The sequence below is a fragment of the Mesoplodon densirostris genome, chromosome 2, assembly GCF_025265405.1.
Source record: "Mesoplodon densirostris isolate mMesDen1 chromosome 2, mMesDen1 primary haplotype, whole genome shotgun sequence".
Classification (NCBI taxonomy): Eukaryota; Metazoa; Chordata; class Mammalia; order Artiodactyla; family Ziphiidae; genus Mesoplodon; species Mesoplodon densirostris.
The window spans coordinates 117973463-117999061 of record NC_082662.1 but is presented as its reverse complement, the minus strand read 5'-3'; the positions used below and the strand labels follow the sequence as shown (position 1 = coordinate 117999061).

The 25599-nt window shown below is 38.2% G+C and overlaps 1 protein-coding gene across 1 annotated transcript in view; it reads left to right on the top strand.

The window, feature by feature from the left end:
- Positions 1–25599, top strand: part of SPTA1 (spectrin alpha, erythrocytic 1) — a 73461-nt gene that overhangs the window by 22634 nt on the left and 25228 nt on the right. The window contains exons 16-35 of the mRNA XM_060088306.1: positions 323–566; positions 1843–1965; positions 3549–3766; positions 4588–4680; positions 6394–6531; positions 7753–7904; positions 8542–8728; positions 9894–9995; positions 14630–14721; positions 15611–15755; positions 17282–17463; positions 19434–19533; positions 19648–19845; positions 20645–20788; positions 21324–21427; positions 21931–22093; positions 22356–22487; positions 23001–23138; positions 23324–23428; positions 24476–24684. Coding sequence (XP_059944289.1) covers positions 323–566; positions 1843–1965; positions 3549–3766; positions 4588–4680; positions 6394–6531; positions 7753–7904; positions 8542–8728; positions 9894–9995; positions 14630–14721; positions 15611–15755; positions 17282–17463; positions 19434–19533; positions 19648–19845; positions 20645–20788; positions 21324–21427; positions 21931–22093; positions 22356–22487; positions 23001–23138; positions 23324–23428; positions 24476–24684 — 2969 coding nt within the window. The remainder of the gene's footprint in view (positions 1–322; positions 567–1842; positions 1966–3548; positions 3767–4587; positions 4681–6393; positions 6532–7752; positions 7905–8541; positions 8729–9893; positions 9996–14629; positions 14722–15610; positions 15756–17281; positions 17464–19433; positions 19534–19647; positions 19846–20644; positions 20789–21323; positions 21428–21930; positions 22094–22355; positions 22488–23000; positions 23139–23323; positions 23429–24475; positions 24685–25599) is intronic.

The following is a 25599-nucleotide window of genomic DNA, read 5'->3' as shown; positions in this document are numbered from 1 at the left end:
ACTCCAAAACAAGCAAGTCTTTGTAGTTCTGGTTTCCCTGATTTCTTTGGCACAATCTATACATATTTTGTCCTTTCTAACACGTGGTTTCAGAACTACTTTCTTATAAATAGCCTTTAGCTTGAATAATTGGTTCTTAGTGTAGCAAACTTTCCCATTCTATTTCACTGATTTGATTAGAAGTTTAAACATGAGTACATATAGAGCTGATTCTCCTCATCATCACCCACCCCCCATCCTACCCTCCATGCCAGATACCAAACTCTCATTCTTTTCTACTGAATGATGGGATTTTCTGACACCGATTCTATTTCTTCCTTAGGATCAAGTGGACAACCTCACACACCTGGCAGCATATTTTGAAGAAATAGGCCATCCCAATGCTGGGGACATATGGGCAAGGCAGGAGTCCCTGGTGTCTCGGTTTGAAGACCTGAAAAAGCAACTGGCCAACCGGAAGAATAAGCTCATTGACCTTCTCCTCCTGCACCAGATCTGCAGAGACACAGAGGATGAGGAGGCATGGATCCAAGAGACTGAACCTTCTGCAGCTTCCACCTACCTTGGTTAGTACAGCCATACAGCCCGAGCAGGCAGAGCCATAAGGAGAAGACCAAGGTCTGCAGATAGTTTGAGGAATCTGGGATACAGTAGCAAAGTTTGCCCCCAGGTCTTTCCCCTTAGACTCTTGAACATTTTTCCTGCTTTCCAAAAAAAATATTTTTTAATAATTCATACTGAAAAGTTTACCTCCTAAAACCAGACATGAAGAATGCCATGAATTTAAGGCCTCTGGGAAGAGTTAAAGTAACCAGATTTTTGCTACTTGCTCTAAGTTTTTGCCAAGGTCCTTGGCTGAGTGGTCATGGTTAAAGTTTGAGGTCACAAGTGTTTTTGTTTATATTGTCAGTGGCTCCCTTTTATAAGGGGAGCTATCACAAGGATATGTATGAGCTATTACAAGGGTAAAAAGGGTGAAGCAGCAGATAAGTACATAATTTCCTTTCCTTTGGAATCTATCAGTCCACCATTGTTAGTGCCAGGACACTTACATTGAAATACAGAAAAAAGTGCACATAAATATAAAGCAAACGTAATGTACATGTATTGGGTACATCTGTGAGAGGCTGGACCATATGACAACAGAGGGGCTAGTCTGGGAAAACATCCTAGAAGAGAAAATATCTCTTTGAGGGAGAGAAGGGCATAGAGGGTTTCTGGAGACATTTAGTGTGAACTATATGGAAGAAAATTTTGGAGGAAAGAGAGTTGAAGTGTGGACGGGAGACAGGGAGGATGAAGTAGACAGCTGGAACTGGGGACTTTAGAAGCAGGAAATTAACAGTACATAGTATTTATTATGTGTTTGTTAGTGTTAACCAATGAGTGAGGCACTTTTTGTAAGTTATGTCTAATCTTTACAAAGAAAATTACAAAACGGCTATTTGTAGTTTAGAGGACTTAATAACTTTCTGGCATCCATAGAAATAAGCCAGTTGAAGATCCTGCTTTTTATACCACAGTATGTTGAAAGAAAATATGTTGCATGAAATTACTGGAAGTTTGAGCTGAAGAGTTACGTGCCTTTCTACCTATCATCCAAAGAGAAGAGTGATTTATTCATTGTCTTTTGTAGAATAATGCATTTTCTTAGTACAAAGAGGCAAGGGGAAGAACAAAGCTGAGCAGAGTTAATTCAGACAAACAGCATACATTTTAGGAAGCCCACTTAATGAACTTCAATGGGACAAACTTGTATGCCCAAGAGTTAAAAAGAAGTACAGTAGCTTCTTATTATTCTGTGCACTATAACAATGACCTTGAAATTATTTTTATCTCTAGGCAAGGACCTGATTGCCTCCAAGAATCTTTTGAACAGACACCAAGTCATCCAGGCTAATATTGCCAGCCATGAGCCACGCATCCAAGCGATAACAGAGAGGGGAAACAAAATGGTAGAGGAAGGTATGCATGATTCAGATTGAATTGACCTGTCATCACTGTGCCAAATTTATGAGGTTTTTTTTCAATTTTAGGGCTTCATTCCTTTATCTACTTTGATACTTTTACATGCATAATTTTCCTTCTACATGAAGTTCCTCTAACATTTCCTATAGTGAAGTCCTGTTAATAATAAATTCTGTGGGCTTTTGTTTTGGTCTAAAAGACTTCCTTTTGCTTTCATTTTTGAAACACATTTTCACTGGATATAAAATTCTTGGCTGATATTGTCTTTCTTTGAGCATTTTAAAGATGCTGCTGCACTGTCTTCTGACCTGCAGAGTTTCTGGTGAGAAGTCTCCTCTCATTACTATCTTTGCTCTTTTGTATGTAATGTCTTTTTTTCCTCTGACTCTTTTATCACTGTTTTTCACCAATTTGCACCAATTTGATTACAGTATAACTTGGTGTAGTGGTGTTTGTTTCTTTAGCTTTGCAATCGTTGAGGTTCTTGAATCAGCTTTCTTATGGTTCTTCCAGGGAAGTTTTATTCTGGAACTAATTTAGAGACTAGTCCACTTCTAAGGTATAACCCTTCTGAGGATACTACCTCATGTATTATAATATATTTCCACTTTGTTGGGGGCTAATTTTAATTATTCACAGCCCTATGTGACCTTAGGAGTTTTTTGGCCTACTGCTTTCCAGTCTTCTTTTCCTTACCCTTGAAGAGTTTCCTGACACATGTGTGCAAAGGAGTAATCAGTCACATACTTCACGGGACCTCTATGTGTATCTCCCAAACTCCATCCCCAGTACAGCATCCTTCTCAGTACTCTGCTCCACAAGCTTTATCTGTCTTGTTTTCCCCCAATTCTGATCTCTGTCTCCTCAGAATGGTGTGATTGCTAGTTCTATTTGGACTAGTCCTCCCAGCACTGCAGTCTACAAACTGCCCCAGGCATAAACTGTGGCAATCATAAGGCATAGCTCATTTCTCTCCCTTCTCTCAGGAGTCATACTCCTCTGCCTATCTTCTGAAAATCATTGTATCTTATACTCTGTCTTGTTTTCTAGTTGTTTAGAATGGGAGAACAATTCCTGCAGTAATAACTCTTTTATGGGCAAAAATGAAAACCTGCTTGTTGATTTTTGCCAACACTTCACTGTATCTTCTTGGTTTATCTGTGGAGATGTTCACCAAATTCTAAAAAACATACTTAACACAATCCTAAGAATGAATTTTAATTCATTGATATTAAAAAAAAATAAATGAAAATCTGCTGAATTTTTGCTTAAGCTAGAGAATACACGTTTTTGGAACTCTGAGCAGTACCCACACATAGGTATTTTGTTTTCAGTCTGTATATCAGAGATTGTACCACCCAATTCACCACCACACATATACCCTATCCCCCATTACCATCTATTGATGCTTAATCTCACTTATGACATCCCAGTTCCCAGGAACTTAGGTGAAATGTCACATTGACTACATGCAGCATCATTCTCATGCCTCCCTTTCTCTCTCCCAGGTCACCAAAAGGATTAAAGTATAGTGGACATTAATGAGTGTAAAATTCTCCTTTTCTATAACTATTCCATAGGACATTTTGCTGCAGAAGATGTGGCCTCTAGGGTCAAGAGTTTGAATGAGAATATGGAATCTCTCCAGGCTCGAGCTGCTAGACGGCAGAATGATCTTGAAGCCAATGTCCAGTTCCAGCAATACCTAGCTGACCTGCATGAAGCAGAAGCATGGATTAGAGAGAGGGAACCTATAGTAGACAACACTAACTATGGGGCTGATGAAGAAGCAGCTGGGGTAAGGTGGGCACAAGGAAGGATATTGTCTAGTACGCACCAAACTAGTACCAAATTAGTACCTGATTAGATTGTGTGACAACTATAGGTTTTCTCAGATTTTTCTGAGTTTCCAGAGTGATAACCTTTGGCCTTCATCAGCTGGGATAACCTGAGTTAACAGAAATCCCAAAAGATACACCAAATTTTCCTAACCCCACAGAGATCCATATTTCTTAGAGATTATCTAAGCCCAAAAAGGCATGACCAGACATCTATGCCTGTCTTGGTCCCATCCTAAATTTTCCAGACTGAGCTTGGGATTTCACAAACCAACCATAGTTTTAACATACACTTAATTACTTTATTGTAATAAAGTCAGGCAGACATGTTGGGGCAAGAAGAACTTCAAAGGTCATAATTACCCTTTATATCCATTTATTTGTTTTGCTCATTGTCCTATGGTCAGCCAGTATAGTATTTCACAAACCCTATGCACTAAAAATACTTGATATGGGCATCTAAAGTTATGCCAGTATTTAATCCTACAAAGCAATGTTTTCAGCAGTATCCTCTTTCAGCTGTGATGTGCATTGAGAAAACACTTGTGCAATTTGGCTTTATTCTGATTAAAGCAAATATATTGATATTGTTGTTCATTTAACTCTTATTTTCTTGATACTTGCAAATTTATAGTTAAAAAATTTATTATATGTGGAGAGCGTCTCTTACCAGGAATTAGGACAATAAGTATAACACAAAACAATAGTTGAAACACTCCCCAGGGGTGCTTAGTGTTCTTCCTGTATTTGCTTCTGATGATCTTCCCATCAACAAATTCAGGCTCTTCTAAAGAAACATGAGGCCTTTCTAGTGGATCTGAAGGCTTTTGGAAACAGTATGCAAGCTCTTCGGGATCAGGCAGAAGCCTGTCAGGTAAGAAGGACTTAGGTATGACAAGAATTACATTCTCCACCACAGAGGAAAAGGAATTAGGAGATTCTCTTTGTTACCAGTTTTTACTTTACATAGTCCAGGAAGCAACTGCAATAGAAAATAGTAAGTCCTGCGATCTTTAGGCAGGCACTGTAGCATCTTTGTAGCACCTACAGAGATTTAGTTTATAAGAATTTCTCAGTAAGTACTATCATTTATTCACTGGTATATTATTTTTTTGGCTTTCCTTTTTCATTTTATATTTTCATTCTCCATCTTTTCTTACTTCTTTTATTTGCATCTCTCCTCTTATATTTCCTCCTGATTTATTTCCTCCCTTTCTTAGTTTTTTTTTATACTGACACTTATTAAATATCTACCATGTGCAAGCATGAATAAAAAATAATCCTGACTTGAAGGAAAATTACAGTCTATTAGGTCATAAATTTAACAAATAATTGCATATAATAGATATATGAACAGGAAAAAGAATCTCAAAGAAAAGAGTGTTTCATTCTCTTGAAATAAGAGTACTGGAGGATAGGAAAATCTTCATAGCTGAGGCAAGCTAGTTTATTTTTTTAAGGGTAGTTTACTATGCAGATAATGAGAAGAAGGGCTCTTCTAGTGAATAAGCTATGAAAGTAAATGCAATGAAGCACAAAATAATCAAATGTATTTGGGAAATGGGAAATGCAAAGGATTGAGAATGTGAGAATGGCTAGGCTGCAAGGTGAAAATAAGTGTCCTGAAGAGTGATGGGAGCTGGAATCAACTAAATGATATGGGTATCTCCTAGTATAGTGGAAGTAACAGAGACACACTTCTTACATTCAAGGAATTCTGTCTTATGAGGAGCTCTGAATCCATACACTGGGAGTAGAAAAGACATAGACTCACTGTGTCAAGTCAATATATATTTACAGAGCTTCAGTGCTGTGCATTCCTCAAGCTCTGCACAGTGGGTGCCTACACAAAAACAGGTGGATTTATGAATTGTAAGTTATGAAGAAGCAGTACTTGAAGGATACAAAATCAGAGGGATATGTAAGGGGAAGTACATCTTCAGCTCCAATCTGAAGAAGGTGTGGGCCATTGCTTATGAAGAGGGATTATATTTTGTTCATTCTCTCAGATATATGATATTTGGGAAAAATGAAAATCAGAGAAGACTATATCTTAAAGGACAAGTTAAAAGGAGAGAGAGACAAGATATTTGATCTCAGTTTATGTTCTCAATTTTTTAAATTCTGTGGCCTTTCTTGTGCTGTAGATCACTCATCTCTAAAAAAGAAGGTCCACGGTTGCTTGACAAAATGCTTTAAAGACCCAGGGAATGGAGAATGTGATGAGAGATAGTGGGTCTTTCACTTTCGCAAACAATTTTCTGGAACATGAATGTATACAATCCTTTCTTGCCTGCTTAAGAACTGGTGGTTTAGAGCATTTAATATGTTTTTGAAAACTTACATTCTTACTTGCTCACTCTGTGTTTGTATTTCCCAACTCACCTGTTCCCTGAGAAGTGTTAGGATGGAATGATATCTCTGAAGATGGCATATTGCAATAGCTCTGTTACTGGCAGCCATGTAAAAGATTTCAGCCAGGGGCTCCTCTCTCCTGTAAGGTGCAGGACGGCCCACCATGGGTAGGCTGTACAGGGAAATCTTTCCTATGGGTGACTGGCTTGTTCTGCTTACTGTTTTTGTTCAGCAACAACAGGCTGCACCCGTGGAGGAAGCTGCTCGAGAAGAGAGGGTTATGGCCTTATATGACTTCCAGGCCCGCAGCCCCCGAGAAGTCACCATGAAGAAAGATGATATATTAACACTGCTCAGTTCCATCAACAAGGTGACTTTCCCTTCTACCTTTCTCCCCATCAACAAGGTGGCTCTTGCAGTCTACTCTCCAAACCCTGCCAGATACCCATATTTTAACCAGCCAATATTTTTCTATTTCTCTCTCTCTTAAATAACCATAATTTATTGAGCAGTATCTTTCCTTCAGATGCTGTGTAGGATCATGTACATATCTTTGGAGATTATAATACCAATTTTACAGTTAACAAAGTGAGGACTCAAAGAGCTTAAGTAACTATCCCAAAGACATGTAAGCCATGAGTGACAATTATGTAATATGTTTACAGGATTAAACTGCCTCTTTCTTCTCATCTTTCCTTGCTCCTCTTCTGACCCAGTGTTCCTAGTAATGGAACAAAAATGGCTGGGGTTAAGAGGAGACTGGTCAACAGAAGTCTTCTGTCAACTTAGATTTTCTTTAGCCTTTATGACTGTGAGAATACTGACAAAGTATTGTCTAGGATTTTAAATATATTTCTCATAAGAGCATGAGAAATATTTTTATATTCTAATGCTTCATTAATCTCCAAAAATGATTGAGAAGAAAAAAAGAAAGCTTGGGATTTGTTACTCTGAGGCCAAGTAATTCTTTTAGAGAAGCAAGATTTTTATTATCAAATAAGCTGTGTTCCAGTCCTCTTTTCTCTTTGCTCAGTCTTCTTCATTTCACCACATTATTCTCTGAGGATGTTAACTCCCAAGCAGTTAGCATAGCAAACATCCTGTGGAGATCAAGGTCATACTTAAGCAAAAGCATTCGCATAGGTGAATTTCAGGGCAACACACAATTTTTAGGGGCTCTGGGAGAGGAACGGTGAGAAGTTATTACACAATATTGTCATACACAGGTGCTTCACCCATGAAAAGCCCAGTTTGGTTCTGGCCCTATGGGTTTTTTTGTGAATTCCTAGTGGACAAAATGCCCCATCATGAAGAGAATGGCTGTCAGTTTTTGAAAACCTCATCAAAGTTAAGGATCTAGCATCAAATATCAGATTCCTTGATTTCAGAGGCTTATCTCTGCAATTCCTGCAACTCTGATGTATGTCCTTTGTAATATATAAAAAATATATGCTACCCATAAGAAATGGTTTGCTTCTTCTGGCCATCAGCTTGTCCCTTTGCCTAGAGACTTAGTTATGAGGGTTAAAACTTCTCCTATATGTGGATTTTCCAAGAACTAAGGAAGAAGTGGGGATTTTCTCTCCTTTAGGACTGGTGGAAAGTGGAAGCTGATGATCACCAGGGCTTTGTGCCAGCTGTCTACGTCAGGAAACTTGCCCGTGATGAGTTCCCTATGCTCCCGCAACGGAGGCGAGAAGAACCAGGCGACATCACCCAGCGTCAGGAACAGATTGAAAACCAGTAAGTTCTGAAGGCTGGAGAACAGAACAGTGTTTGGCCAAACATTCCAGATTGGTCAAAAACAAGTCTTACGATTCTATATCTGTTAGATTAAGGATGCTTTGCAAATTCACAGATTTTAAGAGCTGAAGGTAAACTTAGGGTAATTCAAACTCTTTACTTTTTAAATGAGGAAAGAGAACCCCAGAACCATTAAGTCAAGCGCCAGAGGTCAGACACATATTAGGGTCACGTATTCTGACTCCCTGCCTGGCAATCTTTCACTCTTTCAAGGTTATCAAAAGGTCTTCTGACTTCCGTGTGAACTTTGTTGACTATGGCAGGCTACTTCATATCCAGTTGTCAATAGGAATGTGAGATTTTCACTTCTATAGAATGAGGAAGGTGTATTGCCAGTCATACTGTTGGAACATTGACATTTTTATTGTTTTTAAATGGAACACTTTTGTCTCTCTGTTCTCAATGCTATTTTCCTTCCATCTTTATTTCCTCTTCTCTTTACTGTTTTATTTTGATTTTTTTCCTCCTTCCCATTTTTGTCCCTTTCATTATTTCCCTTTCTCACCCTGCTTCTACTCTTCTGTGTTTTCTCCATCTCTTATTCCACATTTCCCATTCTCTTTGTTTCTCCATCCAGGTACCTTTCTCTCCTGGATCGGGCAGAAGAACGCAGACGTCATCTATTGCAACGTTACAATGAGTTTTTGCTGGCCTATGAGGCAGGAGACATGCTGGACTGGATCCAAGAGAAAAAGGCAGAAAACAGCGGGCTGGAATTAGATGATGTTTGGGAGCTGCAGAAAAAGTTTGATGAGTTCCAAATGGTGAGAAAGAAGAACTAACTCCTCTAGACAGCTTTACGAGGGTTATCATCATCTCCTTTTACCCTATATCTTCTCCTCAGTAACTCCTTAATTTCATATTTGCTATATAGCCTCCCCAAAACTACTGAGACTTCCACATTTCAAATATTTCTCTGGGTATTACAAGTGGATGGAACATGCAGAGGAAACTAATCACCCTGACTTTGCAGCCTGCAGTTCCTGCCACTCCCACATCCTACTGGAAGTGCTGGTCTCCAAGAATCTTCACAACTTGTCCTATACTGTCTTGTGTTCCTGCTGCCCAAGTTGAGATGGGGTGTTGTGAGACTCTTGCAAGGTCTAATTATGGGGGAGAAATTTGGATGGAAAGGTGGGAAGAACAAGCTGACTTTACAACCAGATAATTTCTAATTTTCTGCCTACCTAAAACATTTCCATTCTCCTTTATTCTCTCAGATCCATTCTATTATTTTAACTAGAAATTAGTGAAAACTACTTCCTTCTTTCTTTTCCATATGATACTTTCCTTACACATGGAATACAAAGTTATACAAAGCTATCAATCGATAGATATATAAAGTACATATATATATATACATATGGAGAGAGAGAGAAGTGAAAGAAAGGGAAGGGGAAAAAAAGAGGGTACAATTTATAAAAGAATATCAAGAATGTGACTTCCATGAGAAAACTCATTAAAATGCCATTGCATAGTGAAATAAACAATGTCATCACCATAGACATGGTGATGAATTCCCTAGAGCTGTTACAACATATCTTAATATAAGCAAATTGCAACTCAGACAATGAAATTCTACAAAAGGTGGAGGAATTTGTATTGATATCAAAGAACATTACATGGCTCAGGTATAGACACCTTTGATGGTATAATTTAATCCAGGGAGAAATCTAGGAAAATTAATGTGCTCCATAATCCATATAAATAACAGTTTTCTTGTCATGTTTTTGATAGACACTGGGTATCAGGGAGTTTAAAGGTACTCTTCTTTCTGTCAGATTGGAGGAAGGCAGTTTGCTGTGTACTGCAAATATAGTTAGCAAAATGTTTTAACCTTTAGCCACGTTGGGGCAAAGATGAGCAGGTAAGTATGAAAGATTCTTGAGAAGGGGATTTATACTGCTTTGGATACACTTTCCCACCTAGGATTTGAAGACCAATGAGCCTCGGCTGAGGGATATCAACAAGGTGGCTGATGATCTTCAATTTGAAGAGCTTCTGACACCAGAAGGAGCTCAAATACAGCAGGTAACTATGGCTCCTTCTTTCTTCTCACTACGAGGTTTGGGGAATCTTCATTTCATTTAAAAATGCTTATTCATATTCTGAAGATCAACTAGAATATGCAGAAGGTAATGGGAGTATGGAGCTAGCTACAGGAAAGGTCAAAGGAAGTAGTTCAGATAGTCCAGCCATGTATCCATTTTAACTGACCTGAAATCTATAAATTGCCACACACACCCCCATCGTCACAAGAAATTCAGTGATCAAATGCATGAATACAAAGAAAGTGCAGATAAAGGAGCTATGACAGTGGGAAGTGGTTAATCAAGAAAGTTTACTGGAAGAGATACTCTGATAAAATCTGATGAAAGAAGAATATAGGTAGTAGAGATGGGGGAGAAGGCATTCTAGACCTGACTCAGATTTGGAATTGTGGTTCCATAAGAGATGTAATGAATTAATAGAATGTCTAGTCCAGTTCTCTGAGTTGTCATAAACCAGTGAGGATGAATTCTTTGCCTCCTTTTGTAGTGATTGACGTGGGGTAAGAGTGAGAAGGAAAGTGCATAGGAACAATTTGCTTACTCTCTACAGTAAAATAGGGCTCTAGGAGGCTACCTGGTTTAGTCATTTCAAGATGCAGAATGGTATTATATTTCTCATAGAGAAAGGTAATACCTTCTAACTACCAAGGCAACATCTTCCACTCACTTTTCAGAGGTTGTAATGTATCTCTGTGGCAGCCAACATCAATTGCTGCTCCAAGGTTCATTGTTCCACTCTAGAACATCAGTTTCAGAAGAAAACTAATTCCTTTCTTAATTATATTGGCAGACTTGAGACCCAAATTCAAGCTATCCAAGAAAGAAAGAAACCACTGCATTTTCTAAAGGAGATAACATGAAAACAACCAGGGTTTAAGCCCCATCTAGTCTTTTTTTAAACAACTTTACTGGGTTATAATTGTTTTACAATGGTGTGTTAGTTTCTGCTTTATAACAAAGCGAATCAGTTATACATAAACATATGTCCCCATATCTCTTCCCTCTTGCGTCTCCCTCCCTCCCACCCTCCCTATCCCACCCCTCTAGGGGGTCACAAAGCACGAAGCTGATATCCCTGTGCTATGCGGCCGCTTCCCACTAGCTATCTATTTTACATTTGGTAGTGTATATATGTCCATGCCACTCTCTCACTTTGTCCCAGCTTACCCTTCCCCCTCCTCGTATCCTCAAGTCCATTCTCTATTAGGTCTGAATTTTTATTCCCGTCTTGCCCTTGGCTCTTCATGACCTTTTTCTTTTCTTTTCTTTTTTTTAAGATTCCATATATATGTGCTAGCATACGGTATTTGTTTTTCTCTTTCTGACTTACTTCACTCTGTATGACAGTCTCCAGGTCCATCCACCTCACTACAAATAACTCAGTTTCATTCCTCTTTATGACTGAGTAATATCCCATTGTATATATGTACCACATCTTCCTTATTCATTCATCTGTCGATGGGCATTTAGGTTGCTTCCATGTCCTAGCTATTGTAAATATAGAGCTGCAATGAACATTTTGTTACATGACTCTTTTTGAATTTTGGTTTTCTCAGGGTACATGCCCAGGAGTGCGATTGCTGGGATGTATGGTACTTCTATTTTTAGTTATTTAAGGAACCTCCATACTGTCCTCCATAGTGGCTGTATCAATTTACATTCCCACCAACAGTGCAGGAGGGTTCCCTTTTCTCCACACCTTCTCCAGCATTTCTTCTTTGTAGATATTTTAATGATGGCCATTCTGACCGGTGTGAGATGATATCTCATTGTAGTTTTGATTTGCATTTCTTTAATGATTAATGATGTTGAACATTCTTTCATGTGTCTGTATGAAATCTGTATATCTTCTTTGGAAAAATGTCTATTTAGGTCTTCTGCCCATTTTTGGATTGGGTTCTTTGTTTTTTGTTTTTGTTTTTTTTTTTGATATTGAGCTGTATGAGCTGTTTGTAAATTTTGAAGATTAATCCTTTGCCAGTTGCTTCATTTGAAAATATTTTCTCCCATTCTGAGGGTTGTCTTTTCGTCTTGTTAATGGTTTCCTTTGTTGTGCAAAATCTTTGAAGTTTCATTAGGTCCCATTTGATTATTTTTGTTTTTATTTCCATTTCTCTGGGAGGTGGGTCAAAAAGGATCTTTCTGTGATTTATGTCATAGAGTGTTCTCCCTATGTTTTCCTCTAAGAGTTTGATAGTGTGTGGCCTTACATTTAGGTCTTTAATCCAGTTTGAGTTTATTTTTGTATATGGTGTTAGAGAGTGTTCCAATTTCATACTTTTACATGTACCTGTCCAGTTTTCGAGCACCACTTATTGAAGAGGCTGTCTTTTCTCCACTGTATATTCTTGCCCCCTTTATCAAAGATAAAGTGACCATATGTGTGTGGGTTTATCTCTGGACTTTCTATCCTGTTCCATTGATCTATATTTCTGTGTCTGTGCCAGTACCATACTGCCTTGATTACTGTAGCTTTGTAGTGTAGTCTGAAGTCAGGGAGCCTGATTCCTCCAGCTCCGTTTTTCTTTCTCAAGATTGCTTCAGCTATTCGGGGTCTGTTGTGTTTCCATACAAACTGTGAAATTTTTTGTCCTAGTTGTGTGAAAAATATCAGTGGTAGTTTGATAGGGATTTCAATGAATCTGTAGATTTCTCTGGGTAGTAGTATCATTTCCACAATGTTGATTCATCCAATCCAGGAACATGGTATATCTCTCCATCTATTTGTAACATCTTTAATTTCTTTCATCAGTGTCTTATAATTTTCTGCATACAGGTTTTTTGTCTCCTTAGGTAGGTTTATTCCTAGATATATTATTATTATTTTTGCAATGGTAAATGGGAGTGTTTTTTAATTTCACTTTCAGATTTTTCATCATTAGTGTATAGGAATGCAAGAGATTTCTGTGCCTTAATTTTGTATTCTGTTACTTTCCCAAATGCATTGGTTAGCTCTAGTAGTTTTCTGGTAGCATCTTTAGGATTCTCCATATATAGTGTCATGTCATCTGCAAACAGTGACAGCTTTACTTCTTCTTTTCCAATTTGGATTCCTTTTATTTCTTTTTCTTCTCTGATTGCTGTGGTTAAAGAGGAAATCAGAAAATACCTAGAGACAAATGAAAATGAAAACAAAATGACCCAAAACCTATGGAATGATGTAAAAGCAGTTCTAAGAGGGAAGTTTATAGCAATATAATCCTACCTTAAGAAACAAGAAACATCTCAAATAAACAATGTAACTTTACACCTAAAGCCATTAGAGTAAGAAAAACAAACAAACAAAAAAACCGCCAAAGTTAGCAGAAGGAAAGAAATTGTAAAGATCAGATCAGAAATAAATGAAAAAGAAATGAAGGAAATGATAGCAAAGATCAATAAAACTAAAAGCTGGTTCTTTGCGAAGATAAACAAAATTGATAAACCATTAGCCAGACTTATCAAGAAAAAAAGGGAGAAGACTCAAATCAATTGAATTAGAAATGAAAAAGAAGTCACAACTGACACTGCAGAAATACAAAGGATCATGAGAGATTACTACAAGCAACTGTATGCCAATTAAATGGACAACCTGGAAGAAATGGACAAATTCTTAGAAATGCACAACCTTCCGAGACTAAACCAGGAAGAAACAGAAAATATGAACAGACTAGTCACAAGCACTGACATTGAAACTGTGATTAAAAATCTTCCAACAGCTTCCCTGGTGGCGCAGTGGTTGAGAGTCCGCCTGCCAATGCAGGGAAAGCAGGTTCGTGCCCCGGTCTGTGAAGATCCCACATGTCGTGGAGCCGTTGGGCCCGTGAGCCATGGCCGCTGAGCCTGCGCGTCCAGAGCCTGTGCTCCGCAACAGGAGAGGCCACAGCAGTGAGAGGCCCGCGTACCACAAAAAAAATCTTCCAACAAGCAAAAGCTCAGGACCAGGACCAGAAGGCTTCACAGGCGAATTCTATCAAACATTTAGAGAAGAGCTAACACCTATCCTTCTGAAATCTTCCAAAATATAGCAGAGGGAGGGACACTCCCAAACTCATTCTACAAAGCCACCATCACTCTGACACCAAAACCAGACAAAGATGTCCCAAAGAAAGAAAACTACAGGCCAATATTATTGATGAACATAGATGCAAAAATCCTCAACAGAATTCTAGCAAACAGAATCCAACAGCACATTAAAAGGATCATACACTATGATCAAGTAGGATTTATCCCAGGAATGCAAGGGTTCTTTAGTATATGCAAATCAGTCAACGTGATACATCATATTAACAAACTGAAGAAGAAAAACCGTATGATCATCTCAATAGATGCAGAGAAAGCTTTTGACAAAATTCAACCCCCATTTATGATAAAAACCCTCCAGAAAGTAGGCATAAAGGGAACTTTCCTCAACATAATGAAGGCCATATATGACAAACCCACAGCCAACATTGTCCTCAATGGTGAAAAAGTGAAACCATATCCACTAAGATCAGGAACAAGACAAGTTTACCCACTGTCACCACTATTATTCAACATAGTTTTGGAAGTTTTAGCCACAACCATCTAGTCTTTAGACACCACTGAGCTGTCTGAGTTAGCTCCCTAGCTAAAGTCTGTGTTTGCCTGTTTCAGGAGTTGAATGCCCGCTGGGGGTCCTTGCAGAGGCTGGCAGAGGAACAGCGCCAGCTGTTGGGCAGTGCCCATGCTGTCCAAATGTTTCACAGGTAAGAATTTTACCTGAAAAGCAGTGCTACTCTAGAACCCACTCAAGAACTGCCAATTCTACTTAGTATAGTAGATCCATAGCTATAAATTTAACCCTTCTTCCTGGAGAAAATCGGAAATCAGGTGCTTCAGTAGTAGATTCCTCACTTGGCGCATAGGCTACTCCCAGACAACAAAATTCAATTTTCTATACCTAGGCTTGGGCCCTGGTACATACATAACTATCAGTCTTTATATGTTTTCATGATAGTGAATGAAAACTGAAATTGAAACAAGAGGTTTAAGTAATTACATGTCTGAGCTAGAAGTAGACAGTAGAGGGCAAGAAATATTACACTGACTCTGACTGTTGATTCAATAGTTTTTTATGTCTGATTTCCAAATCTGTGTCTACACTAAGAAACACACACAACAAAGTAAGCAAACAAACGAATGAACAAGCCCAATGAAAACCAAACCCCTTTACTGTGTATAAATGTATTTTTGAATACTCAGAGAAGGGAAAACTGAAATGCAGACAGGTCTTGTTTAGAATGGCTTAAGATTGAAAATCATGAATCGTAACAGTTAAGCATGGAACTTTGCCATCAGACTACCTGGTTGAAAGTTAGGATCCACCATTTGGCAGTGGTATAACCTTGAAAAAATAGTTAACTTTTTTTCTTTTTTTCCTGCTTAGCCTCTTAAACTTTAGTTTTCTCATATGTAAATGGAATGGGACTGGTAATAGTAACTAGGCCTCAAGTAGTTGTTGTAAAGATTACATGCACCTAAGTTCTAACACACTAAAAAAGATGATGATGATGGTAGTGATGACTTCTCTGTGAACTCAGCTAGTCTGCCTCTAGTATGCCTATTATCCTTAAACTCTTCACTCTCATGCACCAGAGAAGCAGATGACACCAAGGAACAGATTGAGAAGAAGTGCCAGGCCCTCAGTGCTGCTGACCCTGGCTCAGACTTGTTCAGTGTTCAGGCCCTTCAGCGACAGCATGAGAGCTTTGAGAGAGACCTCATACCCCTGGAGGAAAAGGTGAGACATGCTTTTAAACTTTTCCAACACGTTCATCTTCATATTTATACTTATTAATGTCATTTTCTTTGGTTTTATTGTTGAGTCTCTTATTCTTATAGTTTTATCCTACTCCATACTTGTACTTTTATCCTACTCCATACTTGTACTTTTACCTTGTCCCTAAGGCAAGTCCACTAAGAGGGCATGCCCCAGAGCCATTCACATGGAGGGAAAACTTTTTAAATTTTTAAAAATTATAGTTGATTTACAATGTTGTGTTAATTACTGCTGTGCAGCAAAGTAATTCAGTTATATATATATATATATATATATATACATATATATATATATATATATTCTTTTATTATATTCTTTTCTATTATGGTTTATCATAGGATATTGAATATAGTTATCTGTGCTATACAGTAGGACTTTATTGTTTTCCATTCTATATAGAAAAGCTTGCATCTGCTAACCCCAAACTCCCATTCCATTCCTCCCCCAACCCCCTCCCCTTTGACAGCCACCAGTCTGTTCTCTATGTCCACTATTCTATTTCTGTTTCATAGATACGTTCATTTGTGTCATATTTTAGATTCCACATATAAGTGATATCATATGGTATTTATCTTTCTCTTTCTGACTTACTTCACTTAGTATGATAATCTCTAGTTGCATCTATGTTGCTGCAAAGGACATTATTTCATTCCTTTTTATGGCTGAGTAATATTCCTTTGTATATATACCACATCTTCTTTATCCATTCATCTGTCGATGGACATTTAGTTTGTTTCCGTGTCTTGGTTATTGTAAATTGTGCTGCTGTGAACATAGGGGTGCAAGTAACTTTTGAATTATAGATTTGTCTGGATATATGCCCAGGGGTGGGATTGCTGGATCATAGGATAATTCTATTTTTAGTTTTCTGAGGAACCTCCATACTGTTTTCCACAGTGGCTGCACCAAATTACATTGAGGGAAAATTTATTGTAAATGAACTTCCTATTATCTAAGTACCTCTTTAGTGAGTTCCAATAGGCCAGAACTTACCAAAGTAAGTTGGAGATCAGTAGCCTCAGATAAATAGGAAATGACCAGGTCTATGACGAAGTATGGTACAGAGTTTCCTTAGCAAGGGATTGAAGGAACTTAATCCTACTCTGACCAAAAAATGAACCCTAGAGCTTGCCAAATACACTTTGGAAAAATCAGAGACATCATAGAACTTGCATTATCATGTAAAGCAAAAAGAAGCTCAGAAAATGTCTCCATTGAAAAGATTTTCACGTTAAAAATTAGACCCTTGCCACCAACCGAGTCAATCACCCTGCCTGATAGCCTTCTTATATATTTATTTGTTTGTTTGCTTATTTATTTTTACAAAGGTTTATTCTTAAATGTACAATATTTTATAATGTAGCAAGGTGTTCTTGTACTTCGTTGAAGTCTATTTGAGGAAGGAGCACCACTGGGGCTTGGAACTCTTCCTTTGCTATGATTCAGGTGTGACTCCAGGCTGATTGTCAGAGCTCTTGACTTCCTAGGTGGCTGTATTGGGAGAGACAGCAGATCGGCTCAGTGAGTCCCACCCAGATGCCACCGATGACCTGCAGAGGCAGCGACTGGAGCTGAATCAGGCCTGGGATGACCTGCTGGGGCTTACGGCGGAACGTAAGGAGAACCTACAGGAGGACCTAAAATTCTTCCTGTTCCTCAGCCAGGCCAGGTAAAGCTCCAGAGGCAGACTTCCACCAGGTGGGGTGGGCAATTTCCAAGTCTGACCCATGAGTGGAGCATCTAGGAGCAGTCTATGTACAGGTGCTCTTCACTGCTGGGTTTGGAGTGTACCTCTAGGTCCAGATTGTACCTCCAGTAAGGTACAAAATTCTCATTTTCAATATTTCAAGCCAATTCCTTCAAACTGAAATATTTCAGTTTGAAGGAATGTGAGGTTATCTATGCCAATTAAGTAAGTTTCTATAGAGTGTATACTATATATAGGGTGTTATATCAGGAATTACAGGATATGGGGGGGTGTTAGTCTACTGGAGAAGCAAAGGAGAATACAGATAACCATGGTATAACATAATACAGCCTAAAACACACATCCTAACAAATAGATGGAACTATGAAAACAAAAGAGTGAGAATAAGAAAGGCACAGAATATCCATGATGTTGGGAGAGCTAGAGCGTGGGTTTTGTATGTCAAAGGTGTAAGGAGAACTAGCAAGAGATAAACTCAGAAATGTTAAAATCAAGTCCTGGAGAAGTTTCACTGCCTTGCTAAAGACTTTAGACATTATCACGTTTTAGCAAATATGCACTTTATCTGTGGAACAGTTCTCACATTCTGCCCCATCATATCAGTCTGCTGAGAGGATCATTTAGAATTGAGGGTTCAGGAAGTAGTAATTTGCAATGCAACACTTTTGAAGAAAAAAGGGGGCAACTTTGGCAAATGATTGCAGTTGCCCTTGGCAAACCCCTCCCCAATTCAGGGTCTCTGGAAAGCTATAGTTTTTCATACAGTATAAATAAATAGCATCCATACTCATTCCCCCAAATCATATATATGCTCATCTCTCTCTGTATATATATAGGTTCTACCTGTAATTCAGCTTCCAAGTTAAATGCTGCCTCTTTCTCTTTATGAAGTCTTACTCTTCAATATTTCAAAAGTAATATCCCTACCCTCAGAGCAACTCTAACACCTTATTTTATCTCTTTAGGCCAGTGTTGTTTTTTAGTATTTTTTAAAAATATGTATTAGTGTCTATGTTTTGTTTGCCTTTTTTTTTTTCTTCTTTCAATATAAAGTGTGAGCTCCTGGAAGACACAAATATATCTCTTTCACAATGTTTGGTGCTTAGTAAACATCCAATAAAACTTAGTTGTTTAAATAAGTGAATAAATAAGTTTACAAAAGAAGAGACTATTCTGCCCTAAAGCTGCTGATTCCTATTTAGCAAGCAAGAGCAAGGGCATTCTTCATGAGATGCTTAATCTGACCATCATATATAATTTTTTAAGTCAATGCATTATTATTTGACATTTACCATCTGGAGCAGATGGACTTGAGCTCTCCTTGTCTAATTTCTTGACTGCTAAAAGAGTGGGAAATGGCCCTGATTTAGTCAATAGCATAGGAGTAGGGGGTGGGGGTGCTATGTCTGTGTATGTGTTGGACAGAAACATGTACTGGATTCTATTGGGAATAAAAGTAAGAAGAAAGACATGCCTTTCCTGAGATTCTATACTAAAATAGGTCTTTAAACCCAAGATCCATCCACTTTAAAGGAACAGGACTTATTAGGAGTAATGGAATATGTACCAGTCTAGGATTCCAGTGTCTGGGTTCTACTCCAGATGTCTGCTTTTAGTTTTAGCACATGGGCAAATTGCTTACATTCTCTAGGCCAACTTCTGCATCTCCAAAATGGAAAGAAAAGAATTCCCAGAATTCTACACAAAATTATTGCAAGAATCAAAAGAGATAATAAGTAAAGAAAATTTCAAAGGCAAGGGAATGCTATTATTAAGTTATAAAGTGAACACAACAAATCTAAAATTTGTGAAGTATATAAACCTGATAGAAAATACTGACATGGAAATGTTTTCTAGAGGAGAAAAAACCCAAGGACGGACAGTTCTGTAGCAAGTTACAAGGTTCTCTTGTCAATATTCTCTTTCTCTAGGGACCAACAGAATTGGCTTAGTGGCATTGGTGGCATGGTATCATCCCAGGAGCTAGCTGAGGATTTAACTGGCACAGAGATCATGATAGAGCGACACCAGGTATGGTTACAAAAGCCGTAGTCCCTGATCACATGACCTCACGACCTTCCCTCATTTTACAACTTTGGTGAGATGTCACTGGCCCCACCAGTCCCTGCCCTCTTTTTGCCACAGGAACATCTTGCTGAAATGGAGGCCGAGGCTCCCACCTTCCAAGCCTTAGAAGACTTCGGTACAGATCTTATAAGCAGTGGGCACCGTGCCAGCCCTGACATTGAAGAAAAGCTTCAAGCTGTCAAACTAGAGAGAGATGAGTTGGAGAAAGCTTGGGAACAACGCAAGAAGATGCTAGATCAGTGTCTTGAATTGCAGGTACTGAAAATTCCCAATCATTAGGCAGGATTAACTGCACTCTGTTTCATCTATGCAATTTTACATGGTTAATACAGGTGCTTATTTCACTGGACCTCCATGGTGAAAGCATTAGGCCATCTCTTGATTATCTGACATTGTATTTCCTGCTCTGTAGACTGTTCATTGTGGTGTTCTTTACTCCTTATTCCTGTTAAAAAAAACAAACAAAATGGAGGTCAGTCCCAGGGCATGGGGGTGTAAAATTGGGTGATTATACTTTATTGATTGATTGAGGGTTTGATTGATTGAGTTTTATTGAGAACCTACTGTGTGCAGGGCCCTGAGAACACAAAGGTTAGTAAGATAGTGTCCCTTTTCTAAAAGTAATGAAATTAGACATGCAGGCAGATCATTCTCATACAGTAAGATAATTACTGATAATATGTATGAGTGTTTTGAGATTATGGCAGACAGAGTGATTAACACTTTTGAGGGAAGGGAGTGAGACACTCACATGGTACCCTGAAAAATAGTGTTTACCAGAGTCTTAAAGAAATAACTACCCAGTATTTATGTATAGGATATGGGAAATAGTACCCCAAGAATGGAGTATAGCTTATATGAGAACATAAAACATGTTTTCAGAGAAGAGTAAAAGGTCCAGTATAGCTAAGATTTATAGTATGAATGTTTTTTGGAAGAATGTTGACACCCCTTACAGGGTCCCTTATATCAATATCACAGGAGACTGGGGAGGTAATTTCCTCTGTCCACTTGGAATGAATATATCATATACATTTAACTTTATTCCCCATAGTTTTTCCGAGGGAACTGTGATCAGGCTGAGAGCTGGATGGTGGTACGTGAGAATTACCTAAGGTCAGATGATAAGGGTTCCTTAGACAGTCTGGAGGCCTTGATGAAGAAACGTGATGATTTGGACAAAGCAATCACTGCCCAGGTAATAAAAACTAACATAAGAATTCCAATAATATCTATTAGTAATAATAACAGAAATTCTATACATGTTTGTAGTTTATACTTATTTTAATTCCCATTTGATTCTTAGAGAAAACTCTGAAGTAGGCAGGGCACATGGTGGCTTAGTCTTAGCCAAGTCACTTGTGACATTGGACTTTTTACTTTAAATCCAGCTTCTTAAAACTTGACTTTTAAAATTGGAAGCTATTTTATATACTGCCTAACATCCCATCCAATGTAGGAATCATCATCTACAATGGCCATGGGAAGTGTCTCTTCTATAGGGAACTCAGCACCATACTGAGATGGGAAGTAGCTCATTTCTGTATCGTTATTGTTTCTCCTCTTGTTGAGTTAAAATACACCTCCCCATAAGGCATTTACCTTTTGGCCTTGGTTTTGTTTCCCTTTGTGAAGCCACAAAGATATCACAGACCTTTTCTAAGAGGGAGTCTGGGATTGCAGGAAGGGCCTAATTTCTGTTCATCTGGGCTTTTTCTCTTTCTTTTATCTAGGAAAAGAAGATCACTGAACTAGAACTTTTTGCTGAGCAGCTCATAGCTGATGACCACTATGCCAAGGAAGAGATTGCTGCTCGGCTCCAACGGGTACTAGACAGGTCAGGCCCGAGCAATTGTTTTGTGAGTTATAGGTAGATGTAGCAAAGTGGCCTCTTTGTCAACATTGAGGATGGTGATAACACTGAGTTCTCATTTCTAAATGCCTAAAACTATCTTGAAAATTTGGGAAATGTTCTGATCTAGTCTCATAGAATGAAAGACTTGGAAGTTACCTTAGAAATTACCTGACTTAATCACTTTATTTTATATCTGAAAATAATGAGACTGTGCTATATATAACATATGAATACATAATAATATATATATATATATATATTATATATATATAATATATTATATATATATATAATATATTATATATATATAATATATAAGGAAATATATGAATAAATAATATATAACTATGTTATATATATGACATAAAAATATATAAATAATGAGAGGAGAAAGGGCAGGTAAGCAAGTAAGAAGATTCATGAATATGGCATCAAAGCTTGGTGGAAGGGTAGAAGACAGAGAGTAATCTAGCCCCGATTTCCAGGTGGAAGGCTCTCAAAGAACAGCTGATTGCTGAGCGAACAAAACTTGGAGACTATGCTGACCTAAAACAATTCTACCATGACCTCAAGGACCAAGAAGAATGGATCAGTGAGATGCTGCCCATAGCCTGTGATGAATCCTACAAAGACCCCACCAACATTCAGGCAAGTTCAAGATAAGAATCTTGGAAAACTTCAATATACTCAGATTGTTAGATGAATAGTCACCTTGTGATACTGAACACTTCCTTACTGGTCAGAGCACTGTCACTGCCTTCAGGGACTTCTGAGTCTAACGTTGAGTGAGTTCTTCAGAAGTTATCATCACCTTGGTTATGATAGAAATGTTAACTCTTCCTTTTAAACAGAATTTATTTCATCTTGCTTCCTAAATTAGGTGGTAATTTAGTTTCTGCTTTCCCTTCAGAGAAAATATCTGAAGCACAAGACCTTTGAAAATGAGGTCTATGGCCGAGCTGAGCAGGTGAAAGGAGTCATCACCTTGGGGAACACTCTGATTGAGAGGAGGGCATGTGATGGCAATGAAGAGACCATGAAGGTAGGTTCTGCTCACAATGGGTTTTGGGCTACAAAGGCACATGAAGAGAAATCTTTTATACTCTTTCAGTGTTTCCACGTGTAGGGATATGGAATATGTTTCATAGTTAATTGTCTTCCCTTTGATTTTTGCACAAAGGAGGAGGAAAATAGTGATGCTCAGACCTTATCACTCCCATCATACTCTGTACCTTGACCTCCAAGAAAGCTTTAGACTTAATTCCTATGTGTTATCATGCTTGCCTTATATTTTCTATCCCTACTAACAAGAGCTTTGATATTTAGGCATCAGCCTCTGTAATCAGCCCATGACCCTTTATTCAAAATTTCTTCTAACACCTCCCATTGCTTTCCCAGATTTAAACCAGCATAACTGATTTAAAATATCAATATATAAGATTCCAGTACTGGCAGATTTTGACTAGACCCTAACTCCAGAGTCTCCCTACGTTATCCTTTCAAGTTGTCATAGGACCCTAAACACCATAATGACCACTCAATTTTGGGAGGCTAGGGTCAAGTAGAAGAGTTGGAGAAAAACTGGGACTACTTGTTTGAGAGAACAATTGACAAAGGACAGAAGCTCAACGAAGCTAGTCGCCAGCAGAGGTACAACACAGGCATCCGGGACTTTGAGTTCTGGCTCTCAGAGGTAATTATATCTGGAAATGGTGTGGGCATGGGAGCTTAATAAATACTTGTCAGATAAACAGACTTTTGCATGAACAATTTCCTTGACTCTTCTTGGGAAAAGTTTGGGGATGTATTTGCTAATCTTGGTCTCCTTAAAGACAGTTTGTGTCTGGCAGCTTTATTTATTTATCCTTCCATTCCAAGGCAGAGACACTGCTGTCCATGAAAGATCATGCCAGGGATTTGGCTTCAGCAGGAAACTTGCTAAAGAAGCATCAGCTATTGGAAACAGAGATGTTGGCCCGAAAGGTAAGTAGTGTTGGAATCCCACTCCTCTGGCCAGAATGGAAATGTTTGTGACTTTTCTCTCTCCTGTCTTAGGAGTCCATTTGAAAACATAGGCTTGCAAAACTGAACTTAGTGTTCTCATCCACCAGTCATTATAATCAGGTCAAGTCCATGGGCTTCAGAGCCATTAACCTATTTTCATTAAATTATATTGAATAGATTCTAAGACTCCAAGAAGTAGATCCTAAAAATGATCTTGTTTACTTTTTAATGACCTATGTATATAAACTCACTCTCTTCCAAAGCTGAATATCTGATCTGGTCTTTGAGAGAAAATAGAAGTTTATTTTACAGAACTACTGAAAAAGAAAAATAAGGGACACATGCTGTGGAGTTGAACTACAAATACACTCTGAAAATTTTATGGAGCATTCCAGTTGTATCCTAATATCACGCATAGATGTGTCCTGGGAGCTGTAATAAACATTCAGACAGGTGTTCATTTCACACTGGAGCATTTTATATTATCGGTTTTATTGGGTAACACAAATTCCCACAGAAAGGGCAAGAAGTCAAAGGCTTTCTAAGTTCAGTTTCAGGACTTGATGATATTCGCTGTGACATCACTAGGGGGCAGACTTAGAATGCAAAGAGACACAGAAGAAGGCTGTGTCCTGGGTGGGACCAGCCTAAGAATATTACCAATAGAGTAGCTTCTTCTTGAATATTTCAATCCATCAATCTGTGTCATACTGTGAAAAGATAGTTCTGCTTGGAGACACAGCATTGTTTACCAAGGTCTTATGTTCCATATGGGGAGAGGAAGAAAATACAGGGGAAAACATCAGAAGGCCAAATGTATAGTTCGAATAATATAGCCATGCTATCCATGTTGCCTCTGGTCTTGCCCTTATCCAATCTGAGTTAAAAGAGCATAAGGTCAAATTCATTATCTTCAGAAATGATCTATTTGACCCAGTCTTTGAACTTGAACTAGTGGTGGTTAAAGTCCAGGGTCTACTTAATACCTATACTGTACTATTCACTGAGGACACTTGGGCTTTCTAGGATGCACTCAAGGACCTGAATACATTGGCTGCAGATCTGATCTCCAGTGGGACTTTCAATACTGACCAGATTGTGGAGAAAAGGGATAATGTCAACGAGCGCTTCCTGAATGTCCAGAAATTGGCAGCTGAACACCATGATAAACTGAAAGAGGCCTATGCCTTGTTCCAGTTCTTCCAGGACCTAGACAATGAGGAATTCTGGATAGAGTATGTGCTGCCAGCTCACATTGCATGGATAGTCCAAGAAAATAGATAATCCACCAAACATGTTCTTATTTGATGCTGAAATGAAATACATAGTTGTTTCTTGCAATTCACATTACTTCTTAATCATGTCTGCCTTAGCCTAAAATGAACATTGGTTTTATTTTTCCCAAATTTTTTCACTGTACGCAGACAGAGGGAGACAGGCATGGAGGGAGTGGGAAGCAGTTAACATACATTCTGGGAAGAAAATTAAGAAACTGTATATATTTGTTTTGGATAGTTCATAGAATGTGTAATGCTCATTCTGAATGAGACAGCTGAGCATTTACAACTTACCGGACTGATGAGATCTTTGTCATGATTCTTTCTGTATCTTGTGTATCTATTGTAATATGCCACTGAACTTGACACTGGCATAAAATGTTACATAGTACCTGCTATGGTATTATTGCTAATTCGACTTTTGTTGTAAAAAATATGATTGGAAAATCTTAGAAATTAAATTATTTGCCCTACTTCCACCCTGCCTCATCATGTTCCTCTTCTACAAACCTGCTGATTCTTACTTGTAATCAACGAATTAGAGGAAAGAAATGTGCATAGGGCAACTAGTAGGATATTTTTGAACCTTTTTAGAAATAGTAAGATGATATAATCTTGTCTATGAAGTCTTTTACCATGCTTCATGGTGATATACAAACATTTTATGCTCAGAACCTATCCAACGGCTATGATTCCTATAATATTCCTCTTTATACCTATTCTACCTAAATTAGTTACTGATATTAATAGACAAAAATGACAAAGGTCATATATGCATATATGTTTGTATATGTATATACGTAGGTGTGTGTGTCTCTAATTTTCACATTTTTTGAAAGAGAAACATTACTGTAAGTTCTTGAGCAAAGAGGA